The following is an 11,400-nucleotide window of genomic DNA, read 5'->3' as shown; positions in this document are numbered from 1 at the left end:
CCCCATGCGCACGGTCGACCGCGACGCGTACGACGCGCGCGGGCCGAAGGCCGAGGCCGCCGCCGCCAGCGCGACGAAACAGCGCATCAATGCAAGCGCCATTGAGCTTCCTCGAAGCGGGCTTCAACTCCAAGCTGCGAGACGGCATCGTCGACTTCGACGCGCGAGCCCTTACCGCGACAGTCCCGACCGCTCACCCCCGCCTCCCCCGATGCGCGCCGGTATCGAATTCCAAGCTAATTTACGCGTCGAAGGACACGGCGCGGTCGTCGGAGCGGACGTTGTAGTTCGCGCCGAGGAGCTCGATGATCGCGTTGAGCGCGACCATGAGGAAGCCCCACATGATCATGATGATCTTCTGCTGGTTGATGGTCTCGCCCCAGACCGTCGCCCCGTGGAGGTGGTGGTCGATGACGGCGGACACGGCCGCCGCGTTCGTCTTCGTGTCGCGCGCGTCCGCGACGCCGCGCGCCGCGGCCTTGATCTCCGCGCATTTGGACGTGACCTTGGACGACGCGAAGACGGTCACGACGACGATGGCCGTGCCCGACGCGAGGAAGACGGCGTCCTGGAGGTACCAGTGGTAGGGGTAGCCCACGCCCCGGAGCGCGCCCGTCGTGTGGAGCTTCGCGTGGTTCAGCACGACCAGCAGCTGCGCGAGCGCGAAGACGAAGTAGTGCATCTTGATGTTGCTCCAGAGGTCGCAGCTCGTCTTGAGCTTCTTCTGCGCGATCTTGCACTCCGCCGCCACGTCCTCGAGCAGCGAGTCGAAGAGCTCCGCGGCGTTGCGCTCGGGCACGACGAGGCCGCCGCCGTCGCCGCCGCGCGGCGAGTCCGGCGCGCCGCCCGGCGACGCGACGCCGTCGCCGTCGTCCGCGCCGTCGAGCGCCTCGTAGTGGTTCGAGAGGTGGCTCAGCACGCGCTCGCCGCAGAGCGCGACCTCGATGAGGTGGAGGTAGCTGTAGAAGGCGAAGAGCGCGTACTGGCCTACCGAGCGCGGCGGTGACGATGGCTCGTCGGTTTCCCACCCCAAATCTCTCGAACATCGTCGCGGCCGCGGGACGCCGGTACCGGCCGATCGTCGACGAGATCACGAGCGCGAAGAGGGACCACATGACCAACCCGTGCGCGCGGACGAACGCGAGCCCGCCGTTCGCGTGGGGCGCCACGGCCCCGAAGCCGCCCGGCAGCGGCGCCGCGGGCAGGGCCCAGGCGCCGAGGACCAGCGCGACGGCGGCGACCTGCGCCGCGCAGACGACGACGAGGCCCCGCTTCGTCGCCTTGAGCGCCTCGCCGACGACCGCGTTGTCGAGCTCGACGAGGTTCTCCACCAGCCCCGAGGACACGGGGTCGTTGAGCATGCGCCGCCAGAAGCGGAAGCCGAGGCACGAGGGCACGTGGAAGTAGGCCATCGTGAAGCTCGCCGGGAGGCTGTGGTACGGCGCCGCGCCGCCGAGGACCTGCGCGCGCGGGGGGGGGGGGGGGGGTCTTGTTTTTTCTGCGCTAAAAGACGGGACGCCGCCTCCGGGACGGCGTTGCCGAGGCACGCGCAGCCGCAGGTCGCGTAGGCGACGTAGAAGACGGCCTCGTAGGCCGCGGCCCTGCGCTTCGCGCGGGCCTCGCGCGCCTTCTCCGCGGGCAGGTTCGACGCCGACTCCGTCGCTATGGTGCGGAACCGCCAGAGGCCCGAGCACGCGAGCACGCAGCGCGACAGCCCGTTGAAGGACGCCTGCTCGAGCAGGAAATCCTGCGCGTAGAGGCCCGTCGACTCGCGGCTGCTCGACGAGAAGCGCCAGTCCGTGCGCTGGCCCTTGAGCGCCAGGAGCCGCCGCTTCGCCTCGGAGCCGGCGCGCTCGCGCTGCGACTCGCGCCGGAAGAAGAGGGTCCGGCTCACGGCCACGTTCTCCACCGGCACCGTCGCCGCGTGGACGTAGAGCGACCCCTTGGACTTCTTGTCCGACGCGCCGCTCCCCGTCGTGCTGCTCCCGCGGAGCTCGCCGGGCGACCCGAGGAAGCCCTCGGGGCTGAAGCGCGCGAGCGCCGCGCCGCGCAGGCTCGACGCCTTGCGCAGGCCCCGCGACGCGCCGGAGGCCGTCGTGCCGCTGCCGCCGTCGGACGACGTGGACGTGGCGGCGAGCGGGGTCGGCGGCAGGCCCGTGAAGCGCACGGTCTTCCGCGCCGGGAGCTCGGCGTCCATGTGGGCAGCGACAGAGATCGCCGACGAGAGTGAGGCCTCGCCGGGAGGCCGATGCCAAGGGCAGCCTCGCTTTACGTCGATGATCGTGCCATCGTAATATTATAATGTGGCACAATCGTCAACGAACTAGGGATCCCTACGTTGACGATCAAGTGAACGACGTGAGGCCACCGCCGCGTCCGCGCGCTCCGCGTCCGTGAGGGCAGCGTCGCTTTACGTCGATGATTCGGCCATCGTAGCCACAATCGTCAGCGAACTACGTTGACGGTCACGTTGAACGACGTTAGGCCTCCGCCGCGTCCGCGCGCTCCGCGTCCTTGAGGTCGCGGACGAGGCTCCGCGCGCAGAACTCTGCGATAGGATTCGCGGCGAGGACGCGCCAGACCGCGGAGCCCGCGTCGTCGGCCGCGGAGCCGGCGACCTCCTCGGACGCGAGCGCGAGGATCGCGTCGTCGAAGGAGAAGGACGCGAACTGGACGCAGCGGCCCTGGGCCCCGTCGCCGACGCCGAAGCAGACCGGGTGCTCGGGCTCGGAGCAGCCGCTGCGCACGGGCGTCATCGGCGCCTGGGCCCGGAGCTGCGCGACGGTCACGCGATGCCCCGCGTGCGCGAGCACCCGCCAATCGCGCGGCGGCGTCGCGCGGGGCCGGTGGAGCGCGACGAGGTAGATGCTCGCGTCGTCGGCGCGGCCGGCGAGGGGCAGGGGCGGCGTGCAGGCCCCGCCGACGCGGAAGCCGCCCGGCTCCGCGCCGGGCGCGGCCTCGGACGCGCGGACGGCGGCCATGTCCCAGGCGCCCTCGGCGCACTCCGCGTCGCCGACGACGACGACGACGAACTCCGTCGCCGCGAGGAACGCGGCGCCCGCCGCCGCCGCGTCGGGCTCCTTGGCGTCCTTCTTCTTCTTGCCCTTCTTCTTCTTCTCGCCCGGCGACGGCGCCTTCGCGGCCTGTTCGACGGCCGCCGGCGGCGGCGGCGGGGCCCGGAGCTTCGAGAGGTGGCCCTCGATGGCGCCCACGTCCGCCGCGTGGTCGCCGGGCAGCGCCTTGAAGAGCTCGAGCGCCTCCTCGAGCGCGGGCGCGGCGTCGCCGCGGCGCGCGGGCGCGAGGAGGCAGGCCTCGCCGAGGACCTTGAGGGACCGCGCGAGGAGGTCCCGCTCGCCCAGCGCCCGCTGGAGCTCGGCGACCTCGCGGTAGCGCACGACCGCGAAGTCCGCGCAGACCTTGAAGGCCTTGTAGGAGTCGGCGTCCATGTCGCCCTCGAGCGTCTGTATGAGGAGGGCGGCCTTGCGGTATTCGAGTGAACCCTCGACGCTCAGCACGCGCGCCTTCAGGCGCCGCCAGCCGTCGGGGTGTTGCTCGCGCAGGTCGCCGGCCTCGTCGAGCGTCGACAGCACGCAGGCGTGGGCCGCCTGGATGTACTCGAAGTTCCCGATGGCCTCCTCCTTGGTCGCCTCCGCGCACACCGTGTCCACGAGCGCCTCGAACTGCTCGAGGGTCGCGCGGTTCGGGTTCGGGCACGCCGCGTTGAACGACTGGAGCGCCGCGTTGATGGCCGTCATGGCGCCGCCGCGGATCCAGGCGAAGGCCGCGGTGAGCTGGGGGCTGCCCTCGGGTTAAAGATGAAGAAGTGCTTGAAGTGCACGTACGGCTCGAGGCCTCGCTCGAGACTTCGCTCGAGGCTCCCGGACGCGGCTCCGACCCCGCCGAGGCCCTTAGCTGGCGACCTGGGCCGCGCGCGCGGCGTGGACGGCGGCCATCTCCCGCTCGAGCTTGTGCTGGACCTTCTCCGTGTCGCGGAGGCGCCGGGGCAGGACCGTCGGGTTGTGGACGACCTTGCCGTAGAGGATGACGTCGCTCCGGCGCTCGTAGGCGAGCATGTGGCGCTCCTGGGCGGAGCGGGGCCGCACGGGCGACGCGCGCGACGACGGCGGGCCCGCGTCCGGCCGGGGCTTCGGCGGCTGCTTCGGCGGCGCCTTGCGGCCCGAGCCCACGAGGCCGCCGAAGAGGGGCATGGTCGCGATGTCGCGGTCCGCGTCGCGGCGCCGCTTGTCCGCGGCCTCGCGGTCGCGGCGCGCCGTCTCGAGCTTGTCGAGGAGCACGGCGACGGGCCCCGCGGCCTCGCGCGCGTTGCGCTGCTTGTTCCGCGCGCGCGTCGACTCGCAGCCCGCGGACAGCGCGGAGTCGATGCGGCTCGCGGCCTGGCGCACGCGGCGGCAGTGGACGTGGTGGGCCTTCTTGAGGTCCTCGACGAGGGTCGGCTTCTGCTCCTTGCGCACGGTGTACGGCGTCAGCCCGCCGCGCCCGAGGATGATGCGCCGCAGGTCGTTGCGGTACTTCTTGTACTCCCAGCAGTCCGGGCTCGGGAACTGGTCCACGGACGAGATCACGCCGCCGAGGCGCTGCTTGTGGCTCCGGTGGATGTCGATGATGTCGTCCTTCCGCGTCCGGCTGAACGTGAGGCGGTCGTTCATGGTGAAGAGCTCGTCCTCGAGGAGCGCGTTCTCCAGCTGGCGCCGCAGCAGGTGGCCGCCGGCGCGCCGCCTCGCCGGCGCGGACGCGGGCCGCGCGCCGCCGCCGGACGACGCCGGCGGCCCGTACGTCTGCCGCGCGGGCGACGCGCGCGCGGCCGCCGCGCTCGCCGGCCGCGCCGCCGGCGACCGCCGGTCGCCCGGCGGCGCCGCGCGCCGGAGCCCGGCGCTCCGGGGCCGCGGCGCCCGGGCCAGCGACGCCTGGGGCGACCCCTCGGGCGTCGGCGGCGCGTCGCCCTCGGGGATTTTCAGCCCCTGGGCCCGCGCCGCCAGCATCTGCCCGATGCCGCCGCCGCTCTCGCGCCACCGCCCCTCGGGGCTGCCCATCGTCTAAACGCTTTCTGACCAAAGCATCGGCGGGCGCGCTGCCATAATCTCAACGATTACTTCTTTTGCTTGTTGTAGTTTTCAAGTGAACCTCACATATTTGTAGGGATGCTAGCGCTCGCTCGAGCTGGATGCTGGGCTAAGAGCCCGGAGACCCCGTCACCGCCGAGCCCCAAGCGTCCCTCTTACTGTCGGAGGAGGTAGGCCGCCGCGGCGAGGGCCAGGGCCGCGGCGCGCTTCGGCGACGTCGCGGCCGCGGCGTCGGGGAGGCCCGGCGTGCAGCGGCCGTGGATGTTCCGATAGCCCCGGTCCTTGAAGGAGTTGCGGAAGGGCTGGCCCGGGAAGAAGTCGCGCATGTAGCGGCCGTAGTCCTCGAGCCGTTCCGCGAAGTTGCCGTTGAAGAACTCCGTGCGGCCGCAGCGCCAGAGCGACTTGTCGTAGTTGCAGGCCTTGAAGAAGTTCTTGCAGGCCGTGCGGCAGAGGGCGACGGACTTCATCTCGTTCGTCGTGTCGTCCCAGTAGCACCGCGGGAAGTTGATGAAGCAGAAGTAGGCCTCGAAGGCCTTCTGGCAGTCCTGGTTCATGACCATGCGCGGCTGGATCGGGTAGCCGACGCAGCCGCTGTGGGTCCCGGCGGCGCAGACGGGGTAGTCCTTGCAGCGCTCCTCCCAGTCCTTGCCCTCGCACGTGCCCTCGCCGAAGTGGTTCTCCTGCCGCGCCATGAGCGCGCTCGACGTCTCGTTGCCCAGCCGCTCGTCGATGATCTGCTCCGTCTTCTCGAAGACCCAGGCGTCCTTGTTGCGGATCGTGTGGTTCCAGAAGCGGCCCAGCGGGTGCTCGACGTCGGGCTCGATGCGGCCCGCGTACTCCCACAGGTCCCGCTCCGGGCCCGTGTCGTTCACCTTCACCATCTCGGGCACGCAGGCCGGGTACTTGACGTAGCGCTGGCACTTGGGCAGGTGGTACTGCCGGTAGGCCGCCGTGTCCCGCAGCGTCCAGCCGTTGGCCGCGTCGCTGAACTTTGGGTCCAATCGAAAGTCGCAGACGCCGCTGTCCGTGCCGTGGAGCACGCAGGCCGTCGCCGCGGAGCTCGCCAGCACCCAGGCGCGCATCGCGCACGCCGCCATGCCGCGGCGGCGCGGCGGCGGCGCGGCGGCGGACGATGGACGGTGCGGGCTGCCTCGACAAAAGCTCACCGGACCGAGGTTAACCGAGGTCCTTGCGGCGAATGTTGAAGCCATGCCCCCCTGGTCGACCGCGCGTATTCTAACAGGGCGTCACGCGCGCGGGCGCGCCGCAGAGCGCGTCGTACTCGGCCCGGCGCCGCGGCGGGACGAGGTCCGCGACGGTGAGAACGGTGAAGGGCGGCCGCGGCTCCGCGAGCTCCGCGCGCCAGGCGCCGCTGTCCTCGGCGCCGCGGGCCGGGTCCCGCATCGTCGACCGGAAGCGGCCCGCCTTGTCCTTCATGGCCGCCACGGGCCCGCGGGCCACGGACGCGACGTGCGCGGCGTCGAGGACGTCGACGTCGACGCGCCAGCGGCGGTCCGGGACGCCGTCGAACTTGACGAGGGCGCTGCGGAAGGGGTAGCCCATGGGCGCGACGTGGCGCAGCGGCGGCGCGTTGCCCGGCGGGTCGTCCGCGAGGAACGACACGCGGTTCAGGTCGAAGACGATGCCGTCGCCGCGCGCCTTGACGACGGCCTCCTTGCAGCTCCAGAGGACCTTGAAGGCGTTGAAGCGCAGCGCCGCGTCGTCGATGGCGTCGACGGCCGCCCACTCGTCGGCGGCGAAGGCGTCCGCGAGGTTCCGCAGCTGGTCGCGCGTCGGCGGTCCGGCGCGGCAGAGGTGGTCCGCGCTGCAGACGTCGGCGCCGCAGAGCGCCCGGGGCTCCGTCGCGGCGACGACGTAGTCGCCCTCGTGGGACACGTTGAAGTTGAAGTTCGGCGCGGCGGCCGCCGCGGCCGCGGGCACGGGGTACGCGTGGGGCTTGCCGCCGTCGGTCCGCGCGATGGTGCACTCCGCGCCGACGACGGCGCGGCAGCAGTAGCGCGCCAGGAGCCGCGCCAGCAGCGCCCGCTTCTGGTCCGCCTCGAACTTGAAGCGCCGCACGCTCGCGCGCTCCGCCTCCTCGCGCACGAGCGTGTCGACGAGCCAGTTGAACTGCTTCGACGTCTCCGTCGCGCCGTCGACCTCGAACTCCGAAAGCCTCGCGGCGACGCGGAGGGCCGCCGGCGGTCCCGAACTCGGCGCCTCGCTCGCATTCGCATCTCGAGCGCGGACCCACTCCGCGAAGGAGGCCATCTTTCGGGGAGCCAAGTATACACCACCGAGATGCAGCCCGATGCTGTTTGCGATCTTTTTAAGTGCAGTCAAAATTGAAGCGCCCGTTCCCAGATCCACGATGGACGCCGAGAAGTTCGACGAATAGACGCTCGAAACGAACCATGGGTCCGGCGTTCTCGCGGTGCGTGCGCGACGGCGCCGTGCGCACCGGGAGCCGGCGGGATCCCGTCAAGGCGACGCCGGCGGAGTCGCGGCTCTTCGAGTGCTGCCGCACGGAGCCGCTGACGACGGACTACCTCGCCCTCTGCCTCGAGGCCCACGACGCCGACGTCGCGGACGCGCGGGGCCTGACGCCCCTGCACGCGCTCTGCGAGAACAGCTCCGTGACGCCCGAGCTGCTGCGGCTGCTCCTCGCGGGCTGCCCCGAGAACGCGCGCCGCGTCCATCTGGAGCTCGGCACGCCGCTCCACTGCCTCTGCGCGAACGCGCGCGTCGACACGGCCCTCCTCGCGGAGCTGCTCCGAGCCAACGCCGCGGCGACGGAGGTCCGCGACGGCGCCGGCCGCACGCCGCTGCGCAAGCTCTGCGACAACGCGACGGAAAACAAGGCCGAGTGCCTGCCGCTGGTCCTCGAGGCGTCGCCGGAGTTCGTCGTCGCCGAGATGGAGCGGCGCCTCGACGCGCTCCACGGGCCCGGCGACGCCGCCGCCGCGCGGAACCCCCCGAGGAAGCGGCCCGTCGTCGTCCCGCGCGGCGCCGAGGAGGTCTTCGAGTCGACGGGCGGCGCCCCGAAACGGCCCGCCGCGATCCCCGAGACGGCCGTCGCGCCGGCGGCCGCGGGCAAGCGCGGCGACAGCGTCATCCACCGCAGCGGCTGGGCGCGCGAGCTCTTCACGTCGCCCCAGCGCGTCACGGGCCGGGGCCGCGCGGCCGACGCGGACATCCTGGACCACCTCCGCGCGCTCGGCGACGACGACCTCCGGTCGCTCTCGCACGAGGAGCTCATGGACCTCCTCGCCGACTTCGAGGCCGAGCTCTCCGAGGCCCAGCTCGCCACCGTCGCCGCCATCATCGACGAGTACGACGACGACGACGGCGACGACGAGGCGGCGCCGGCGGACGTCGACGTCGGCGAGGCCCCGGCGCCGCCGGAGGACGCCGTAACGTCGCCCTTGCACTAAATACGCTCGCTAAACCACACACGAACGCCGAGTTACTTCTTGAAGATCTGGTCGTCGTAGCCCGACTCGATCTCGCGGAGGAGGTTCTTCGCGGCCTCGCGGACGCGCGACTTGCCCGGCCCCTGCGCGATGAGCGCGTCGAGCTCCGCGAGCTCGCGCCCGAGCTTGCGGCACTTCTCGTCGGCGTCGTCGATGGCGCACTCCTCCTCGAGGGAGGCGAAACTCGCCGGTTGCTTCTCGAGGTCGTCGACCAAATCCCACGCGGACCGCGCCTCGGCCGAGTCCGCGCCCGCGGCCTCCGTCGCCGCGACGGCCGCCGCGCGCGCGGCCTCGACGGTCGCCGGCGCCCCGGCCGGCGCCCCGGCCGGCGCGGCGGCGGCGGCGGCCGGCGCGGCGGCGGCGGCGTCGTCGAGCCAGCCGTCGAGTAGCGTCCGCGCGAGCGACACGCGGCTCGGCACGTGGAAGTCGCCCGGCGTCGCCGGCGCGTCGTCGTCGCCCTGGAGCGCGACCTGCTTGCGCACGTAGTCCCTGTCGAACCAGGCCAGCCCCGCGAGTTCGTCCTCCTGGCGCGCGAGGGGTATGGCGTCGTCGACGACGGCCTCGTAGCCGACCATGAGCGACCGCGGGAAGAGCCAGGGCTGGCTCGCGACCTGCCGCAGGGACGCGCGGTCCGGCGCCACGCCCGCCTCCTCCGCGATCTCCCGGACGACGCACTCCTCCAGCGACTCGCCGAACTCCACGAAGCCCGCGAGCGTCGACCACCGGCCCGGCGCCCAGCCCTTCGCGCGGCCCAGCAGGCACCGGTCGCGCCGCTCGTTCGTCACGAGCACGATGACCGACGGGTCGAGGCGCGGCCGCACGCGCGTGTCGCAGTCGACGCACTGGCGGTTCCGCCCGTGGCGCGCGGGCTTCGTCGGACCGCCGCACGAGGCGCAGTAGCCGTTGTGCGCGTGCCAGTCCGCGAGGCCCCGCGCGGTGCCCAGGAGCGCGGCGACGTCGTCGGCGACGCGCACGGGGCTCGAGCTCAGCACGCCGCGGCCGCCGACGCCGCCGGCGTTGCGCAGGGGCGCCCACTCGCCGAGGTGCTCGGGCTTGTCCTCGAGATGCGAGAGCTCGAGGAGCCAGTAGTTCCGCGGCGCGGCCGGCGCGAGCGCGCCCTCCGTCGCGGACCCGAGCCAGGCGACGACGCAGCCGTCCTGGGCCGCGTAGGGCGCCGCGGCCGATTCCTCCAGCAGCTTCGCGCCGGCGTCGTCCATGAGCACCTCGCCCTTGTAGATGGGCACATACCTCGTCTCCGCGGCGGGGTCGGGCGCCGGCGGCGCCGTCGTGCGCTGCAGCCGGCCGGACGTGTCGAAGAACGGGGCCGTGAACGCCGTGGCTTGGGTCATGAGCGCCAGCAAGGCGACCATTTTGGAGGCCATGTCACCGCCCTCTTTTGCCGCGGGAACATGATGCAGTCTCGTTTGCCCCTGTTGACATCATCGATGATGGTGCGTGAGCAGAGTTCGCTGCGCGTGAACGCTGTATTCGCAACGCGTGAAGACGTTTAGAACCGGTACCAACCGTTGACACTGCGACGCGCCGCAGTCGTAGCGCGTGAGGAGCTCAAACACACTTCATACGCATCATCTGCGTGTGCAACAGCTCACCGCACCGCAGACGTGCAACACGCAATGGCGCGTCGCCTGCGCAGCCTCGTCGCGCTCCTCACGACGGCAGCCGCTCTCAAATGGCACCAAGCGACGGCGCCCAAGTCGCTCGAGACGAAGGGCAAGACGGCGCGGTGCCGCCTGCGGCCCGTCGACCGCGCGGTGCTCACGCTCTACCGGTCGGCCATCGACTCGCGCGCGCTCGACGGGTCGGCCTTCGTCGACGTGGGCTACGGCGCGAGCCCGACGACGACGCTCGAGAGCGCGCGCCAGTTCCGCGCGTTCCTGCCGAGCGGCCGGGACCGCGCGGCCGCGCTGCCGGCCGTGGGCCTCGAGCAGTCCGCGGAGCGCGTGCGCGTCGCGCGGGACGCGCCGGGCGCCGCGGGCGTGACCTTCCACCGCGGCGGCTTCGACGTGCGGGGCTCGCTCGCCCGGGCCGACGGGCCGCCCGCCGCGCGGGTCGTGCGGGCGATGAACGTGCTCCGCCAGGACTACTCGCCCGCCGAGGCGGACCGGGCCCACGCGGCGCTCGTGTCCGCGCTGCCGACGGCCGACGCCGTCGTCGTCGAGGGCACCTGCGACCGCTTCGGCCGGCTCCACGCCGTGAACGTGCTCAAGCGGCGGAGCGACGGCACTCCAAAGTACGACGCGCTGATATTTTTCGCGTCCAAGGCGGCTTTGCGCGACGGTTTTACGCCCCTCGACCTGCGGGCCGTGCTCCCCAAGTCCTTCATCCACGACTGCGTCCCGGGCAACGCCGTCCACGACTTCCTCGCGGCCTGGGACGCGGAGTGGCGCGCCGCGGCGGCGCTCCACCCGCGCGCGCGGTTCATCCGCGCGGGCGAGCGCCTCGCCGACGCCGTCGTCGGCGTGCGGCGCCACCGGCGGCTGCTCACGCGGGGCTTCCTCGTCTGGAGCTTCGACGACGCGTCCACGGCCGCGGACGTCGTGTTTCGAAGGAAGCACGAAAACACAATTAGTACCAAATAGTAATCTGGACAGCTGGATTACGACCCCTCCTCGCGTTCCCGATTTCCAGCTCCTCGAGCGCACTGCGCATGGCTGCGTAATACGGGTCGTCGACCCCGCCGTTCTTCGCCTTGAACTTGTCCAGCGTCTCCAAAAGCGCGGCCGCGCCGGTGAGCGGCTTCGGAGCCGGCGTTGGACCATTCAAGGTCGGGAAACAATCAGACAGGCAACCAAGCATCGAATCGGGCAGCAGCGGCGGCGGGTCGA

At 72.2% G+C, this 11,400-nt stretch overlaps 1 protein-coding gene across 1 annotated transcript; it reads right to left on the bottom strand.

Moving 5' to 3' along the window:
- Positions 1–9,102: 9,102 nt before the first annotated feature.
- AURANDRAFT_5660 (hypothetical protein) lies at positions 9,103–9,501 on the bottom strand (the record flags this gene model as incomplete). The annotated part of the gene is made up of 1 exon (XM_009039565.1): positions 9,103–9,501. A coding segment is annotated over one exon (399 nt), but the record flags the coding sequence as incomplete, so codon positions are not given.
- Between the last annotated feature and the right edge of the window lie 1,899 nt (positions 9,502–11,400).

Source organism: Aureococcus anophagefferens, assembly GCF_000186865.1.
Source record: "Aureococcus anophagefferens unplaced genomic scaffold AURANscaffold_12, whole genome shotgun sequence".
NCBI lineage: Eukaryota > Pelagophyceae > Pelagomonadales > Pelagomonadaceae > Aureococcus > Aureococcus anophagefferens.
The sequence above is the reverse complement of the archived record's forward strand: the minus strand, read 5'-3'. Positions and strand labels throughout refer to the sequence as shown.